Source organism: Oryctolagus cuniculus, chromosome 17, assembly GCF_051225735.1.
Source record: "Oryctolagus cuniculus isolate XC-2025 breed Fujian yellow rabbit chromosome 17, ASM5122573v1, whole genome shotgun sequence".
In the NCBI taxonomy this organism is placed as follows: Eukaryota; Metazoa; Chordata; class Mammalia; order Lagomorpha; family Leporidae; genus Oryctolagus; species Oryctolagus cuniculus.
The window spans coordinates 33,382,269-33,401,475 of record NC_142883.1 but is presented as its reverse complement, the minus strand read 5'-3'; the positions used below and the strand labels follow the sequence as shown (position 1 = coordinate 33,401,475).

The 19,207-nt window shown below is 43.2% G+C and overlaps 1 protein-coding gene across 7 annotated transcripts; it reads left to right on the top strand.

Annotated features, from left to right (window-relative positions):
- The first annotated feature begins 40 nt into the window (after positions 1–40).
- VEZF1 (vascular endothelial zinc finger 1) lies at positions 41–17,874 on the top strand. 7 transcript variants are annotated; one of them, XM_089318624.1, is made up of 8 exons: positions 185–361; positions 2,939–3,127; positions 4,941–5,635; positions 6,372–6,435; positions 7,502–7,685; positions 9,112–9,264; positions 13,166–13,221; positions 14,488–15,657. In XM_089318624.1, exons 2-7 carry the CDS (start codon positions 3,122–3,124, stop codon positions 13,210–13,212), a joined length of 1,149 nt encoding a protein of 382 aa, XP_089174750.1. In that variant the 5' UTR covers positions 185–361; positions 2,939–3,121; the 3' UTR covers positions 13,213–13,221; positions 14,488–15,657. The 7 variants fall into 7 exon arrangements, with proteins under 7 accessions (XP_051680778.1, XP_051680777.1, XP_069917029.1 ...); XM_070060928.2 differs by lacking the exon at positions 2,939–3,127 and having other exon boundaries at positions 137–361; positions 14,488–16,850; XM_070060927.2 differs by lacking the exon at positions 2,939–3,127 and having other exon boundaries at positions 137–361; positions 7,484–7,685; positions 14,488–16,850.
- The last annotated feature ends 1,333 nt before the right edge of the window (positions 17,875–19,207 follow it).

The following is a 19,207-nucleotide window of genomic DNA, read 5'->3' as shown; positions in this document are numbered from 1 at the left end:
CAGCCCCCCCGCGGGGGCCCTGACCCCACCGCCGGCGGGCACTGGCTGAGCTCTGAGGCGGCGGGCCGGCGGCGGGGACGCGCACCGGGGGTCCGGGCAGCTGGGGGCGGCGGCGGCCGGGCCGGGGCTCCCCCCCCGCCCGCGCTCGCCGCCGCGGTGGTGCGTCCCGGAGGTTACCGGAAGTGGCCGCGCTCGGCGCTGCCATGTTGAGGAGCCGCCGCTGCCGCTGCCGCCGCCGCCGCCGCCGCCGCTTTGTTGTCGCCTCCTCCGGCTGAGGAGGCTCCCCGAGCGGGGGGAGTGGGGAGGAGGGGGGTCGGCCGCCGCAGCCATGGAGGCCAACTGGACCGCGTTCCTGTTCCAGGTACTGGGGGCCCCCCCGGGGGGGCACGGGGGGGACAGGGGGGCCGGGCCCCGGGCTGGCGGGCGGGCGGGCGGGCGCTCCTCCTCCCCTCCCTCCCGGCTCCGCTCTCCGGCCCGGCCTTAATCCCCCTTTGTTTTTCCGCCCGCCCGCCCCGGCGGAGCCGGGCTGCTGAGGTGATAGGAGGCGGCCTCGCGGGGTGCGGGGGAGCGAGCAGGCCTCGGGGTGAACCCCGGAGCCCCCCCAGCACACAGTAACACACGCATACACACCCTTCCCTCCCGCCCCGAAGGGGAAGGGAGGAGGCCGATCGCTGTCACCAGCCCGCAGCCCAGAGAAAGGAGAGCGCCGGGCTGCTGGATAGCGCGGCTGCTCGGCCACTGCGCGCCGGGCCCGGGCCCGCGCGGTGGGGTGAGGGGGTCCCCAGGTCCTGCCGAGGGCCCCCCGACATGCACTTGGTCCGTCTTTGGCTCGCTCTCCCGCCCTTTCCCCTCGGTCCCCTCTCTTTTTGTGCGTGTGCGTGTGTGTGTTGACTTTCTAACCCCCTGGCACATCCAGGCGAATAGCGGGACTCCCCGGGCTGCCCGCCACTCCCCCTGCCCGCCGCCCCCCTCGTGTCTGTGCTCTTGAGGCAGGGGTGTCGTGAGCGTACATCCCCTCCCCAAACTTTCTCGCCGGGGCCCCAGTGTTCCTCTCGCGAGCCGCAGCCGAGCCTTGGCAGCTGACACCTCTCGCTCTGTCCAGCTCTCCCGCCGGCCCATTCAGCCCGGGGAATCCCCGGGCCGCCGCGCCGGGCCGGGCGGGGGGCGGCGCTCCGGGCGGACGCTGCCTGCGGCCGGCCGAGCGGGGCGACGCGAAGTGGAGAGCGCAAACAAAGTCCGCTTACAAAGCCCCCAGATGAGTCACTCGCCGGGGTGTTGGAGTGCGCTTTTTTGCAAGAAACTTAAAAGCGGCCGCGGTTGATAACGCCGGCGGCGATCCTCTTGCCAACTCACTTTCGTTGGGGGACCCCCTCTTGGAAAGACTCGGCTGGGACCTACTTTCTCCTGCTTCGTTTCTGTTTGCAGACGAAGCATTTAGTGGGCAGCAGCGATGAGCTCACAGGGAAACTTGGGAACCCGAGGAGGTTAGGAAGCTCGTCACTTCTAAGAGCGTTCTTCCCGCCTCTGAGTTATTTTCCTTCTTGGAATACTTCGCCAAATCCCAAACGCGTAGACGGGCGCTTGAGACCTTTCGGAACTATCCAGGAACGGATGCAGAATTTTCAGAAGAATGTCCTCCCGGCCCCTGGACCCATCCCGGTGGACTTAGTGTAGGGAATAGAAGGTTTCAAACGATGCCTATCGTGTACATCTGCTTTATTGTGTTAAGACATAAGTTCTTTCAAATATGGGCAACTTGATTCTTCTTAGTAGTTGTGGAAGTATTCAAGCTTCTTAAAATTGAAAATACTCAAAATTATGGAACTCATTCCCCTTTTGTCATTCTGAACTAGTATTGTTTCATTGTGCTTTGGTGAGCTTGATAACAGTGTGATAATCAATTTAAGAATTCATTGGAAAAAAATGATAACAAAATTATCTACCATCCAGTTAGTGTAAAGGTGGCAAATGCCTTTTCTGGAAAAAAAAAAAAAAAACACAAAACTTTAAAATGGCCCGTTGTAGATTCAGGAGTGATAAAAAACATTTTAAACCTGGTATCTATAAACTTAATGGAGACTGAAGAAAGCAAGTGTTCTTTCTGTAAAGGAAAAACCTGTAATTCATCTTTGGAAAGCTACTTGGAAAATCTTTTGGAATTTTTGTTATTGCTATTAATTCTTTTCTTGGATAAAACAAATGCCAAGCATTTACTGATTCAGATTTTAATTAGATTTTATATTATTTAATTTTTTCAGCTAATTAAAGTCCTTTATTCATCTGGTGGAAAAGTGTTAAAGCTAATATTTTTCCATGGGCTTTGGCAATGTGTGCACTGAAAATTGTTGGAAAACTTGTAACTTAGAGCCAAGGAGAGGGTGAGTGGGGAAAGAGGATATTTTGGTCTTTTCTGTAGAAAGGTATGAATAGGCTTAGTTCCAGTTTTAAGAAACTTTCATCGGGGAAATGGAGTGTTAAACACTTGTATTTGTTTCCTGGAGCATCCTGTTGAATTTATATTTTAAAGCAATTTAGTACTGCTTGCTTTCCAGATAACCTGGTGGAAAGTGAAAGCCATAGCTGTTAAAATATTTGATGGATGATTCTCCTAACAGGACATTCAAGATATGACTCACCGATGCTAATTTGTTTCAGTACAAAATCTTTTACCCTCTGGCGCTGGAGATTTCATGGTGCCACATCCTACCACCCTGGGTGATGAAATAACATTTCTGTTTTGGTTTTTTTGCCAGCCCTAGAAAAAGAAAAGTTTGAGCAAGGTTAAAATGTCTTGCAGTTGAAAGAGATGGGAGATAAAATTAAAACTTTGATTTGATGGTGCTAGTCATATAAAAGTCTACTCAGAAGTTACATTTTTAAAATAAACCATTTAACTAAAGGGAGGTTGTGGTTGTTATTTTATTGTCTCTCCCCCCAGAGAATAAGTTGGGAAAATCCAGTCCCCCTCTTAGAAGGCTTCATGTAGAAGTGTGGGGACCCTAGGAGTCCTTGGAGAGTGATTTCAATAGTGGTTCTCCAGCATTTCACCCCCTCGTGTGAGAGTGAGCTTCAGCAATGCTGTGGAAATACTTATATTGCCACAGACATCAGAATTGGTAAAATGGCAGTAAGTGCTTTTAAGTACTTCGTTGCACTAATGGTTGTTTGGAATTGGAAAATGCCTCAAAACGTTATAAGTTTGAACTTTGTCCAGAAGACTTGCATTCCCTATTATCTGATCTGTTAGCCTTTGAAATCGTATATTGAGATACCTTCAATTATTAACTCTTTGTATACTGTATAGAAACTAGGGGATTCTACTGCCAGCCTGGACAAGGGGTGAGATTAGAGTCCAAATCCTATAAAGTTTATGCTGTTGTCACCTGGGTAGATAGAAGCCAACAGTTACAAGAGCTCCACAAATGAAATTAAAAGTGGACTGTAATTCATATGAGCTTTAAATCCAGAAAAGATACTCGTCACACCATTTCTGAGTGCTTCTGAGACTCAGATGGTGATTAAATCAAAGTTTTTGAATTGAATGGAGCTGCTAACTCTGTGTATCGCACCTGCTAATCACTTGGGGCATACGAGTTCCAGGCTTAGCTTTTGTGCTGCCCTCAAGTAAACTTGAAGCAATGTGTGGAAGATGTTCTGACCCATCAAAGGAGAGCTGTGTGTGAGTTTCCTTTTTTCCTTAATCAGTGAGCTGGAGGACCTGTGATTATAGCATGCATGAGAAGGATAACTAACTGTCTGAAGTATCTAAGATGATGGGATGGGCCCTTTCTAGGACATTGTATGCTTAAAATACTTGAAGCCTTTACCTCTGAGTGCACATATCCTTTTAAGATTATAAAACTCAAGCCGAGGGGCCTGGGCTCATGTCAAGTTTCAAACATCTTGGTAAAGAGCAACATATTAGGAAGAACCATTTCAGGAATTTTTCCCTCTGCCATTTCCTAAATGGTTATCAGTTTGGAGGTATAGAGAATTTTTAAAGAATCAAAATCAAAAGAGTATCTACTCATAAATACAAGAACCTGATGGTGAATTTTGGTTTTCAGTCCAGCCCCCAGTTTTGGAGGGGAGAAGCACATTGTAACAGCAACTGCTGGTAGAAGATGAGCATGAATAGAATTTAACTGCTTACAATTTGTTTTTCTCTTATGAGCCTATCTTTGAGAGTTTAGGGCTTATGCAGCTGGTGTTGCACAGGGATGCAGGCTTTAGTGGAAGGAAATGACCTGAGAAGCAATAGACAGGTGTTTTGCTATTGGCTACCTCCACAGATGCTTTCAAGGTTGAATTAATAGCAGGTTTTGTTTCAGCCGATTCTTTTAGTAGAGTTATGTGAAAACTTTAAAAGTAAACTTAACTACTAGCATATGTATTCAGAGAACTAGACTCCTTTCATCACTTAGCAACAGCCCCCTTTCTCAATCACTAAGATTTTTCTGATGGAAAAGGAGAGACATGGTATTTCTCCCTTCCTCAGAAATAGATAAGTGAATGCCTCTGTGTGTGTGTGTGTGTGTGTGTGTGTGTGTGTTGCTGCAGTAAGGTACTGTTAAATACTTAAGTCTGGAGTGTAATTTTTTTGACAGGTTATTTAAACTTGGTTTCAGCACTGACAGACTAATGCAAGCTGATGTCATCAGCTAGTATGTCCCTTATGAACAAAGATACTATGTAGTTTAGTGAGCTGTCTGAAAGCAAGATACTGTCAGCAACTCAGTCCCAAGTTTTGTATCTGTGCAGTGCTTTTTCAGTGCTTTGTATTAGGAGCTCTAAGAGTAGCTAGGTGGCTGCTGGGTCTCTGCTGCAGAGAATAGCTTACAGGCTCTTTGTTTCTTCTGGTCTCTGTTGCCTGGACTGTGTTGAATTTTAAAGGTCATTGTGAGAGGCTGCATTTCTGAAGTGTCAATGTTTGGTTTTAGGCCCATGAAGCCTCCCATCACCAACAGCAGGCAGCACAGAACAGCTTGCTGCCTCTCCTGAGCTCTGCTGTGGAGCCCCCTGATCAGAAACCATTGCTTCCGATACCAATAACTCAGAAACCTCAGGCTGCACCAGAAACATTAAAAGATGCCATTGGGATTAAAAAAGAAAAACCCAAAACTTCATTTGTGTGCACTTACTGCAGTAAAGCTTTCAGGGACAGCTATCACCTGAGGCGCCACGAGTCCTGCCACACAGGGATCAAGTTGGTGTCCCGGCCAAAGAAAACCCCCACCACGGTGGTTCCCCTGATCTCCACCATCGCTGGGGACAGCAGCCGAACTTCGCTGGTCTCAACCATTGCAGGCATCTTATCGACAGTCACTACATCTTCCTCGGGCACCAACCCCAGTAGCAGTGCCAGCACCACAGCTATGCCTGTGACCCAGTCTGTCAAGAAACCCAGTAAGCCCGTCAAGAAGAACCATGCTTGTGAGATGTGTGGAAAGGCCTTCCGAGATGTGTACCACCTCAATCGGCACAAGCTCTCCCACTCGGACGAAAAGCCCTTTGAGTGTCCTACTTGTAATCAGCGCTTCAAGAGGAAGGACCGGATGACTTACCATGTGAGGTCTCACGAAGGAGGCATCACCAAACCCTACACTTGCAGTGTTTGTGGGAAAGGCTTCTCAAGGTATTGTATCTTGCTTTTCTTTTTCTGTTTATAGTATCCGTGAATTTCAGTTTCGGCTGTGTGTGATGGAGAAGGTTTATGAGATTGTAGGCAGGCCTGTATTAGTAGAGGAGATCAGTGATAAAGAAATATGCCTCCAGGTCTAACTCCAGTTGGTGTGATTGACAAGTAGTGACATAGTGACTACCCTGTTATTTAAGAAGCGCTTTGGTGGACTCAGGCCTTCATTTGGCACTACATCTTATCACTGCAAAACCACCAGTTTCCAGTTCATTTGCACACAAGACATGGGGTTTGCTGTGCAAATCAAAGAAGTGTATTTCCTGAAAGTTGGATGACCTTGGATATTCTTAATAAAACTTTTAGGAGAATGTTTTTCCATTTTTATGTAAGCACTAATATTTCACTAGTTTTCATTTTTAAAAGTTTTTAGAGTTAATGTAGCTGTTTCTGGCAAGTATTAGTTCTAAAACTTTGGGTATTTTCTGATTGTAAAGAATCAAGATCTAATATGATTTGATGTTAACTAGGAGAGAAAATTAACAGGTAAAGGACTAAGACTTTTGTTGATGCTGAGAGGTAAGGAGGCTTGCACTGGGGGGAGGGGGAGTTGCTAATTTGCTAGCTTTCTTTAAAATGCCCCCTCCCTAATCTGCCAAGCATGTAAACATCAAATAAGTAGCATTTCTCTATGTGTGTGTTCCATTACATCTTCTCTTGAAACTCTCTTTCACAGGCCTGACCACTTAAGCTGTCACGTAAAACATGTCCATTCAACAGAAAGACCCTTCAAATGCCAAGTAAGAGTTAAAATGACTTATCCTTAGTGTAGCAGTTAATGCACATTATCCAGAAGGTCTAAGCCAGTCAGATCTCACTGTTGTTGAATAGCTTTAAAATCACCAACTTGAGTAAATGTGGTCCACTTGAATTCTAGTTTTCTAAAATATAAATGACAGCTTCTGTTTCTGTAAGGCAAGATCATTTAAAAGTAGATGTTGTTTTTGTTAAACTACGCTTCCCTTTCCTTGGGCAACAGCACTTTTTGTTATAAGAAGAAAAAAAAAATGTAGTCTTGTTATATATTTGAAATGAATAAAGGAATGAAGGGCATTAAATTCATTTGTGGGTTGATGGTTAAGGTTGTTTGAACTGTAATAGGAGAAACTATGAGTTTTTCTCCCAGATGTTATCATTTACTAGATTTTTGTCTGCTAGTAACCAAATTGGATCCTTTTCCTACTTGTTTGAAACTCTGTTCAGGTTAATGATTTTATTTGACATAACTGTGATAATGAAAAAGTTAAAAATTTAGTAAATCAAATGACTATTTGTAGTTGTAGTTTGTTGCTGGAAGTCTTTTAGTGCTCCTTTCAGTTGTTTGTTAATGACTGATTTTATTAAGGAAATGATTTGAATTCTAAGAAAAATCCAATTGGAGGAAGGGAGCTAGTGTCATTAAATGAGTGTGTGCTATGTGTGCCAGGCCATTAGTCCACCAATAATTTTTTGATAGATGTTATCTCTATTTTACAAATGAAGAATCAAATTCAGATAGGTTAGGTAACTTGCTTAACATTACACTGTTTGATAAATTCTGAAACATAGTTAAAATTCAGGTTTAACTGTCTCTAAAGCTCACATGGTTTCACAACTCTGTGTTGATGTATTTTCTTCCCCCAAAATGGAAGGATCTGAAATTTATCAAGTGTTTTATGATAACTACAATTCTAGGTAACACATGCAATTAAAATTAGTGCAGTCAACTTGCTGATGTGGATAGGATAATGCATAGAATATAACGTACTTTAAAATGAGTAGAACAGGATAGTCTATATTAAAAAAAAGTTTTCCTCCCTCATGCAGACGTGCACTGCTGCCTTTGCCACCAAAGACAGACTGCGGACACACATGGTGCGCCATGAAGGCAAGGTATCATGTAACATCTGTGGGAAGCTCCTGAGTGCAGCATACATCACCAGCCACTTAAAGACACATGGGCAGAGCCAAAGTATCAACTGCAATACATGCAAACAAGGCATCAGTAAAGGTAGGTGATGCTTCAGATTTCATAGTTTCAGAAGTACTTTCACTGTTCTCTCAAGACTATATTAATGTCCATCTTCTATGTTTCCTCCTGTTACCAGAATGTACAAGCAGGCATCAATGGAGAGAGCATATGAATGTTGGAGCTGTGCTTTCCATGCATGTTTACAGTGTTGATAAGCTCTCCACTGATTTTGTCTTCTGTCCTGAGCTTGTCAACTGATAATGCCCATATTAAAAGAGCAGAGTTTCCCCACAGCTGTCTTTCAGTGTGTCTCTTCCTGCATAGGGTTTGAATAAAAAGCTCTAGTGTGTTAGAATTGAAGCAGTAGAAAACACACTAGGAAGTTGCATCTTATACTAGGCAATCTCATTGTTTTTATTTAAAGTTAGGAAGATTCTCAGGTGTCTCCTAACTGTTGATTGTATTAGTAACATGTAAAGGTTAATATAAGTTTGCTTTTTAAACTCAAATCTGTGGAGGAATGGGTGAGCATATCCAATTGAAGGTTTAAATGCATTGCTTGAAGATAGAGTGATTTCAGAGATTTGTGGATAAAATTTGATACTTGGATTTACCTAGGTTTTATCTTTTAAGATTACCCTAACTGCTAGAACAAAATGTTTTCCCAATTCTGTATTCTATTGTACATGTACTTTATGTAGCAGAAACATAAAATTATCAAAAAAGTGTGGCCAAAAGTGAATGAGAAAGAAAACTTAATATGTTTTAATCTCATCCATTTTCATTTCTTTGTAAGTACACTATGTGTATTATCTGCCATATTGTACTTTATAAAAAATATTTTTCATGTATGTCATTGTGCTAAAGTAAGCAAATTATATTTTGATGAACACTGATTAGTCCATACTACTATTACTCAACTTCCATATTTAAAAACAATTGCTTGTCAAGATGGCAAATAATTCTTTTCTATTTTGTATTGGTTTTCCCTAGTTTTCTAGACTTTTTAACTTACTTAGTTACTTTGATCAATATAGCCACAAGCTACAAAAACAATGCACTATAGTGAGAGCTCTCTTGGTGTAGCGGGTTAAGCTGCTGCTTGGGATACCCATATGCCACAGCAGAGTGCCTAGGTTTGAGTGCCAGCTCTGTTTCCAATCCAGCTTCCTGCTAATACTCACCATAGGAAGCAACAAGTGATGATCAAGTACTTGGGTCCTTGCCACCCATGTGGGAGACCCATGGCTTCAACCTGGCCCAGTCCTGGCTGTTGCAGGCATTTGGAGAGTGAACCTGTGGATCCAAGTGTGGTCTCTCATTCTTGCTCTACCTTTCAAATAAGTAAACTTAGAAAAAAAATTAGATGATTAAAAATTACAGAGGCATGAAGAATCTTAAGTTTTTAAAAATGGCCACATTTTTTCAAGGTAAATGTAGTGTTTCTGGTTTGTCTTTGGACTAGCATGCATGAGTGAAGAGACCAGCAGCCAGAAGCAGCAGCAGCAGCAGCAGCAACAGCAGCAACAGCAGCAGCAGCAACATGTGACGAGCTGGCCAGGGAAGCAGGTGGAGACACTGAGGCTGTGGGAAGAAGCTGTCAAAGCAAGGAAAAAAGGTAAGATGGGGCTTCCAGTGTTCAAAATACAGCTTCAACAGCGTTTTCATTTGGTATGCCAAGTGATCAAAGTAGAGAAACCGTAGTTAAGGGAGTCTAGCTGTATGGAAGCATGTCAGTACTGTATGCTGGGAAAGTTATTGTCAACAGAACTTCCAGATATGTTTTTATTACTAGCAAATGAAAATTATCAGTTCTTCTCATCATTCTTTCTTTGGATTTACTTTTTGTTACAAATTTGGAGTCAAATATGGTCCTTTGCTGTTCTCAGTTTCATTTTTATGTTCATTTTGATGTCAACCTTCATGCATTATTAGCTCTTTTTTCTTTTTAAAGTATTTCCACATTTAGAGATGATGAAATAACCTTGAGTATCCATGAGTTCATTTTCTTACAGCTGTGCTATTTTCTGTTCTTTCTGCAGCGTACTGTGTATTATATGTTTCAGAGTTTAGTTCTGATGTCTTTTCTCTTAGTCTCTTCCTTAATCCCCTTCAGTCATATCACTGAGAACTGGCTTTAGCTTAACATGTCTGTACTTCTGCTCTTAGAGACTGTACTGGAATTGTTACAACAGTTAAGGGTTGTTTGCTTTTTGTATGTGTATCTTACAAAGAATTGTGTCGGTTCAATTTACTTTTCAATTTATTAGTTGCGGCTTTGGCTTCTGGACTTTATTGTTTATTTGTTTTTATTTGAAAGTCGAGTTACAGAGAGAGGAGAGAAAGACAAAGATTTTCCATCATCCACTGATTCACTCCCCAGACAGCCAGGGCTGGGCCAGGGCTGGGCCAGGAGCCAGGAGTTTCTTCCAGGTCTCCCACATGTGTGACAGAGGCCCAAACATTTGGGCCATCTTCCGCTGCTTTCCCAGGCCATTAGCAGAGAGCTGGATTGGAAGTGGAGCAGCCAGTACACGAACAAGTGCCCATATATGGTGCCAGCATTGCAGACGGCAGCTTTAGCCACTATGCCATAATGCAGGCCCTGGTTTCTGTACTATTGTACAGCCATTTCAAGTAAATAAGCTTGTCACTGTACCACCAGCTACAGGACAGGACAAATTCCTGGATTCTTTCTTGCCTCCTTTACCTCTGCCATGTCTTACTGTTTCATTTTAAATTCTAAAGACTGCTCTACAGATAGGCTCCTCTGTGTATAATTACTGGGCTGTGTAGTTTCTTCCATCCTTTGCTTTCGTGTAAAGTGGTGTGGCTATTCCCTTCCTCAGATTTCCTTCCAAGAATCCTGTGCTTGGTATGAGAAACAAGGACTAACCTCCTTTTTCATATATCTTCTGGCATTGGAGGGAGAGTCCAGATAGGCTCTCCGTCCCTTCCTCAGGTGCTGCTTGTCCCTATCTTGCACAAGAAGATGTGTCATTATCTTGATAACATGTTTTGTGGTGGGAGAAGGAGTGGAGAATGGGGAAAGATGGTGGCTCGAAATAGGAACCAAAAAAATAAAATATTATGATAATTTTATAGTGGGTTTAAAGTATGTTTTGAAGGATATTTAACTTAGAGTAAAATTGTTCAAGTTGTAGTAAAGCACGTAGTAAAAGGGTGAAAGATGGGAAGAGAATGAAAGCTGGGGGAGAATAAGAAGATATCCTAAAGGTGCGCTGGCTCTCTTTCTCTCTGTGCGCTTCTATTCTGTATTGTGTTTCAGTTTGCTTGCACAATAAGACTTGATTGTTCAGCTCATCTTCTGACCTCAATGAGACAGAATGCTATTGTATTCCCATTTGTAGCATGAATCTCTCTGGAAACGACCACTGATGTTAGAAAACTCTGTATTCATGTTAGTAAATGTCACATTTGGGGGAATTGGAGACCGCTGACGTAAAAACCTAAACCGGAAGCAGCAGTGTCCCTTTAAGTGTGAGGCCTAAATAAAGCCATATTTTTAAGTCCCCAAATCTGGATGTCAATCAGGTCATTATTGAAGGAGCTTTTTAAAAATACAGATTTTCAGGTTACATCTAAATTGCAATAGTGAATTTCCTGGGAATCCATTTTTTAGCAAAATTCCTGGGGCTGGGACTGTGACATAGCAGGTAAAGCCACCCCCTACAAAGTTGGCAACCCATATGGGCACCAGTTAGAGGCCTGGTTACTGCTGCTCTTCCTGGCTGCTTCACTTCCAAGCTAGCTCCCTGCTAATGCTCCTGGGGAAACAGCAGAGGATAGCCCAAGTGCTTGGGCCCCTGCACCCACGTGAGAGACCCAGAACAGCCTCCTGGCCCCTGGCTTCAGATCGCCCCAGCTCTGACCATTATAGCCATTTGGGGAGTGAACCTGTAAGTGAAAGATTCTCTCTCTCTCTTTCTGTCTCTCTCTCTCTCTCTCCCACCCTTTCTCTCTCTAGCTATACCACTCAAATAAATCTTTTTTTAAAAGATTTATTTATTTATTTATTTGAAAGGCAGAGTTTTAGAGATGCAGAGACAGAGAGAAAGAGGTCTTCCATCCACTGGTTCACTCCCCAAACAGCCACAACGGCTGGAGCTGGGCTGACCTGTAGCCAGGAGCCAGGAGCTTCTTTGGGGTCTCCCACGTAGGTACAGGAGCCCAAGGGCTTAGGCCATCCTCACTGCTTTCCCAGGCCATAGCAGAAAGCTGGGTCGGAAGTGGGGCAGCCAAGACTTGAACTGGCGCCCATATGGGATTCTGACACTGCAGGTGGTGGCCTTACCTGCTATGCCACAGTGCTGGCCCCTAAGTAAATCTTTTTTTAAAAAAAATTCCCTAGATAGATGATTTTGGTTATCAGCCAGGTTTGGGAATCCACAGTGCAGAGTATGACAAAATTACATCATATTGATCAAGAAAGAGCTACTAATGACTCAAGTGTTGGGGATTTGACTTCTTGTGGAGCAGGTGCAGACCTTCAGCTTTAGTTTCAAATGCATTTCTGTGTTTTGACAGCCAAGTCACAGCCAGCCCAACTGCTCCATCTCTTTGCTGTCATTTTCTGGCACACCAGCAGATGGTGCTGAATTTTGTTGAGGGTAGATTGGTAGGGGAGTAGGGGAGAGGTGTCATCTTTGAGGGAGTTTTTTTTTTTTTTTTTCTTAATTTATTTGAGAGAGAGAAGAGTTCAGAAGGGAGGGAGGGAGAGTGGGAGAGAGGAAAATGGACAGAATGCTCCTATTCACTGTTTTACTCTCCAAATGCCCACAGAGGCTGCAACCCAGCCTGGCCAAAGCTAGGAACTTAAGCCAGGTCTCCCATGTGAGTGGTAGGGGTTCAATCATTTGAGCCATCACTACTGACACCCAAGATCTGTATTAGTGGAAACCTGGAGTCAAGAGCCAGAGCTGAGGGGCTGGCGCTGTGGTGTAGCAGGTAAAGCCTCCACCTGAGGGACCAGCATCCCTTATGGGCACCAGTTTGAGTCCTGGCTGCTCCACTTCCAATCCAGCTCCCTGCTAATGTGCCTGGGAAGCAGCAGAAGATGCCCCAGGTACTACTTGGGCACCTACACCCATGTGGGAGACCCCAAGGAAGCTCCTGGCTCCTGGCTTCTGATTGGCTCAGTTCTAGCCATTGTGGCCATTTGTGGAGTGAACCAGCGGATGGAAGATCTCTCTCTCTCTCTCTCTCTCTCTCCTTCCCTCTCTCTGTAACTCTACTCTTTAAATACATAAATAAATCTTAAAAAAAAAAAAAAAAAAAAAAAAAGAAGCCAGAGCTGAATATTGAACCTGGGTATTCCAAGATATGGGATACAGACATCTTTTTTTTTTTTTTTAAGATATTTGTTTATGTATTTGAAAGGCAGAATTACAAAGAGAGGAGGGAGGGGAGGGAGGAGAGAGATCTACGGAGTTTCATCTGGGTCTCCCATGTGGATGCAGGGGCCCAACCACTTCAGCCGTCTTCCATTGCTTTCCCAGGTGCATTAGCAGGGAGCTGGATTGGAAGTGGAGCAGCCAGGACTTGAACCATGCCGGTACATGATCCCAGCATTGCAGGTTGCAGCTTAACCCACTAAACCAAAAACCAAAAACTCCATCTGGGTCCCTCACGTGGGTAGCAGAGGCCCAAACACTTGAACCATAATCTGTTACCTCTCAGGATGCATTAGCAGGAAATTGGATGAGAATAGCAGAATAGCTAGAACTCAAACTAGCATTTAGATATGGGATGTGGGCATCCCAAGCAGCAGCTTAACCACTGCACCAAGATGTCCACCCACAACTCCACTTCTGATCCATTCCTGCTAGCACATATTCTGGGAGGCAGCAGTGTGGGTCACAGAGTTGGGTCCCTGCCACATATGTGGGAGACCAGATTGAGTTCCAGTGTCCTGGCTTTAGCCAGCCCCAGCTGCTGTTGTGGACCTTTGGGCCGTGAACCAACAGACAGAAACTTTTCTTTTTTTCTCTTTCACCCTTTCAAATAAATAATTTTTAAACAATGAAAAGTAGGTGATTATGTCAATATTAGAAAAGTGGATATTGGAGTGAGTTAGAGAATGTAAATCTACTTAGTAATATTTTCTAAATATAATTAGAAACATAAATGGAAAAAAAAAAGATTATTTAACTAGAACTATAGTACTGAGATTAAAATAAACAGTTGATACTAAAAGAACTTGTTTGTCATTCCCTAATTATATATTTTTAAAACCTTAACAGAATGTGGCTTCACCTCTAAGAAGGCTTGACTATACATATTACTGAGTGCACACCTCCTCTCTGCTAGTTACAGTGTGCCTTGTGAGAAGACTTTTCTGATGATCTGTTACTGTGTAACTGCTGGCCCAGCTCTGTGTAAGCAAGCTCTTTTTGCCTGGCCAGCTGGTAGTTGACTCTTCCTAGGAAAGTCTTTAGAACTCACAGGAACTGTATGAAGTGGTAATGAGAACACTTAGCCCTACTTGGTATCTCTGCCCCCAGAGTGCCTTGCAGAAGCTAACTGATCTTCCAACATCGCTGTGAGGTAGGTAAATAAATCTGAACTTGAAACCAAAAGTGTAAGGTTAAACAAGTCACCTTGCAGGAGACACAGCATTAGAAAGGAGATTCATCCACTGGGATCCCTGGTACCCAGACTTGTGCTGAGATGACTACTTTCTGTTGACTGCTTAGAGAAAACTGTAATTTGATTTGTTAAATGTTTGTCTGCTTTAATTAAAAGAAGGAGATTCAGAAACTGTTTGTGAATTTTGTTCACTTTTTTAGAGTCTAAAGGCTCTTTTATCTTCTCATTTTAGAAGCTGCTAACCTGTGCCAAACCTCCACGGCTGCTACGACACCTGTGACCCTCACTACTCCATTCAATATAACATCCTCTGTGTCATCTGGGACTATGTCAAACCCAGTCACAGTAGCAGCTGCAATGAGCATGAGAAGTCCAGTAAATGTTTCAAGTGCAGTTAACATAACCAGCCCAATGAACATCGGGCATCCTGTAACTATAACCAGTCCATTATCCATGACCTCTCCTTTAACGCTCACCACCCCAGTCAACCTCCCCACCCCCGTCACTGCCCCAGTGAATATAGCACATCCTGTCACAATCACATCTCCAATGAACCTGCCCACACCTATGACCTTAGCTGCCCCTCTCAATATAGCAATGAGGCCTGTAGAGAGCATGCCTTTCTTGCCCCAAGCTTTGCCTACATCACCGCCTTGGTAAACAGTATTATAAAGTCAAAACATGGGTTAAAGTAAATATTTACCAGCAACCTGCTCTTAGTTGATTAAAGCAAAAAGTAAACCATGAAATTGGAAGGTTTTATTCCATTAGTTAATAAGAGTGTAGTAGCATTATTTTCCAATTTGGCTGGGATTGTTCAAAGTAGGGTGTATATGTAACTTATCACTGGACCACTTTAGTTTCATCAGAAATTCCTTTTAGCTGACAGCATTGCTTAAACAGATAATTAGTTGGCAAGATGAAATGCCAGAATTAAAACCAGTCATAAAAAGGCAAAACCCACTTTAAAATAAAACAGCATTACTGTTTCTAATCCCAAGAAATCATTTTATTCTAAACACTAGCAGAGCTCTTCTCCCTATACAAAGTGGATGGCTGATTTTAACCTGAAATTCTAAATCCACAGATCGAGAGCTAGTGTAGAATTGTCTTTGTCTATTGTTTTTATAAGTAAATACATGCATTGTCATAATAAAATGCATTTCAGAGAATATGCATTTTACCTTTGGGAATATGTTAATTTCAGGCAGCATTCCCTATGGGAAAGGTGATACCAGCTCTGATATGCAAAGCATATGATAATTTATCATTCTAACTTCAACATATAATAGGGATTGTGACCTGATATTTGGAGATGTAAATATTACTCAGCATATTAATCCTGATGGAATATAGCACTGTAGTTGACTTTTTTAAAAAATTTAAAAAACAAAAAATAAAATATACAAATTGTGTTTTGGTAAAAAAAAAAAAAGAAAAAGAAAAAAAAAAGCCGCAGCTGACAAAGGAGAAGTCAAGTTTGCGGACAGGCAGGCTCCTAAAAATTGGAGGCCAGTGAGATTCCTGTTGAGGAGCCAAGGAGTACTTCGGAACAGTTCAAATATACTGCTTTAAATTGGAAGACGCTGGAGGCACTGGGATGTGATGCCCCTCTCTCTCCCAATCAGAACCTGTTGTTACAACAGGAACAGAGGTGTTAGTTGCTCATTAGAGTTGATGTCTTATATTAAATTGTATACAGTTTTTATTCTAACCACTAACTAGGTAGTATGCCCCTTCAGAACAAGCAGAGTGTATCGTTTTTTAAAAAAATTCTCCTTCCATTTATTAATCACGTATTGTGCAGATTGGTTCAACTTTGTAAATATGGACATCACTTTTTTTTTTTCTTTGAGAAAACACTTGTATCAGCTTTGTGGTGTTTTCAGGGAGACAGCTGTCTGCACTCCCTGTAGAAACCCAGCAATGATTGTGCATGTTGAGACATGTGCTTTTTATTTCTTAGCAGGATGTTTTATCTCTGTACATAAAGTAGAAACCAAAAGCTAGGGAAACAGATACTCTACACCATCATGCCACACTTAATATTTTTTTAAAGCATTGTGCTTGGGAAAAAAAAGTTAACTAAAACCAAGATGCTATGATTTTTTTAAGTTGCAATATATTTTTGGTTTTTATTCATCTTTTAATCTTGCAGTTAAGAGAAGTGGAAATTAGTTGTGTTAATCTTGCAGAATGTTTGCAGGACTATCAAACTGGATGACTTCCGTTTATACCCCGCTGTGTCAGTTCAAGCATCAAAATACCTTGCATCTGAGACAGACTTTCTACATCAGGGACAGGTATCTGTGTGTCATTATACAAAACAGTTCTAGGGGGTTGAACTACATAGTAAATAAATAAATAAATAAATAGTACTTAGTGTAAAATAATTTTATAAATGATCTTTTGTACTTTAGGACATTAAATTGTACAACTTTTGTATATATAAAAGCTTAGGAACTTTCTGTTTAGCAGGAAGGCAACACATTCCTACACTTTTAATGTATATGTTTGTTATAATGTCCATGTAAACATGCCCTATGTTTGTGCCTTTTAATTAGTTTGTCTCAATAAACAAAATGTAGAGAAAAATATGTAGCTATGACTTTGTTACAACTGTTCTTATCCACAGTACAAAATGGTTTGTTTTTAATATGTAGAACATTGTGTGTGGACTACTGGAAGGACCCATGTAGAGAAGGCCCAAGAACGGCCTGCTGAGGCCTGGATTGGGAGGGCAGTGGCCATGTTGCAAGGAGGCCCACGTTTCCTAGCATGCAGACCTTGGAGTAGGTTCTGACTCTGCCTGCTGGGACCTGTCTTTCTCTGTGGGCTGACAGCCACCGTCTGCCATGAGTTGAACAGCCTGGGCTTCCTCCACAGTGGTCCAAAGAGCAGTCCTCAGTGGGGGCAGGTATGGGCCCTAACTCCAGGCTGGAGTGTGGTCGTCAGAACCCTGAAAGTATTAGTAATTAAATCAAGGAAAAAAAAAGATATATACTAGAAATGATTGTTTTATCAATTCATTGTATAATAAACAGGAGTGAGACTTCATTGTATGACTTCAGTTAAAATGCTGTTTTGTATGCATTCTTTATTCACTCAAGAAGCTTGTCTGCAATAATAAAGCCACATTGTGTCTTCTTTTAGGAGGGAGAGAGTTGCTGGCAGGATGGGGTGAGGGCGGGTCACTGAAAAGGGGGCAGATCGGCTGTGGTGAAATTCTCCATGTCTGGGAACTGGAATTGAGTTTTGATGCTGATGAACTGATTCAACCAGGTGTTGAAGGCACGACGGCCACCACTGTTCGAAAAGGCAGAGTCTGTTGTTCCCTCCTGGTTGTCACCTGGTTGAGAGCTTCCCCTTTATCAGAGTGGCAGCTGAACAGTTGTATTAGATAATCCTAAATCTGACATCCAGCCTGCTGTGCTCCAGGGCTTGCTGCTCGGCCTGCGTTTGCCTTTCATTGTGTACCCATTTCCCTCCTAAGGTGTGCTCCTAAATGAAGGTTTCTATGTAAGCAGATGATTTTACTGTCAATACCAGCACTGTATTACTAACATGCAAAATACTGCAGATTTATTTTGACAAATTAAAGTTAACCGGTCACAAATGCTATGATGGATTGCTTAATACCTCTGGAGCTTCATCAGTTCCCTGTGATGATGGTTTTTAAAGCACTGCTTCTCCAGATGTGCACCTCGGAATTGGGCTGGCTGGAGAGGGAGGGGAAGGGTGGATGTTGGTGTGGTCGGTGTCGCAGTGCCGTGGAGAAGGGAGGCTGGACAGGCACCAGACTGACTGCAGGATGGAAACAGCCCCTGAAAGCATCTTGGGTAAGGCTCGGGAAGCCAGGCCAAAGGCAGTGGCCACAGATTTGGGTCCCTGTGCTACCCAAAAGAAAAGAGAGGTTTAGAACGTTTCTTCTCATGCTCTAAGACCCACTTCTTTATGTGGAAAAGGCTTTATGCTGGGGTCCCTTGCCCTTTTGTGTTCAACTAGATTTATCAAGAGACCACTGAGGATCAACAGTGTGCCAGGCACTGGTGGGCACTTAAGGGCAGGCAAGGGCAATTAAAACAGCCCTGCTGCCTCCTAGGAAGCTGCTCAGGGAGATGATGGTGAGTACCCAAGTGGATGGCATCATGAGACAGCAAACCGAGATGGAGCTGACACTTCATGTAATCACAGTTTGGAACACTTACATCTGTTTTATATAGGATTGAGGCTTTCCAAACTTCCTGTGATAATAGCTTTAGTCTTTTTATTGACTCATTGAACACAGCTGGAGGAAGAGTGTTCCTTGTGCTGTTTTGTCTTGGGAACCAAGGGAAGTGTTATTTCACTGAGTTGCTAGTTAAATCTTTCCACTCATAGCTGTCCAGGTGCCTTTTCTCAAGGATCCCTGCGGTTTGGTCCTCTCTGGAGAATCCTTGGCTTGGGATGTAGAGGGAATAATGGAAATTTTCACTTTAGTATCCTCAAGAATCACTGGGCAAAAAGTCCAGTCTGTTCATGGAACAACACTTGCTTTTCCCTCCCTGTCCTAGAGAACTTGGCCCTCAGTCCTGCACCCTCTCCATTTCCTCCTTAAAAGTCTTATAAGCTGAAGAATGCCATTTGTGCCCTGTGGGGCCTATAAATCTCCACCACAGCTGGCCCGACCTTGGCAGATTACTGGGTAATCTCCTGATTTGTTAAAGTAGGGGCAGGCAGGTCAGTGTGTAATGATCCAGTGCTGGATACTGACTCGGTCTGCAGGGGCCTGGACTCCAGCTTTTTTTTTTTTTTTTGGCCACCTACCTTTGGGCAGTGAAGGCCCATGTAGTTCCCAAGAAATGGAAAGTCAAGGGTTTCCTCTGGATCTGTGGGATGTAGCACATTGTCTAGGCCTACCCAGAGAACTGACTAGTCTCTTCGCAGGATAGGCACTTGACACAGATCTTGGC

Excerpts from the sequence above, each read along its gene's own strand:
- VEZF1 (XM_051824817.3), top strand. The coding sequence starts at position 329 with ATGGAGGCCAACTGGACCGCGTTCCTGTTCCAG. Across the intron at positions 5,636-6,371 it reads TGTGGGAAAGGCTTCTCAAG|GCCTGACCACTTAAGCTGTC; the intron begins GTATTGTATCTT and ends TCTCTTTCACAG. Across the intron at positions 9,265-14,487 it reads TGTCAAAGCAAGGAAAAAAG|AAGCTGCTAACCTGTGCCAA; the intron begins GTAAGATGGGGC and ends TTCTCATTTTAG.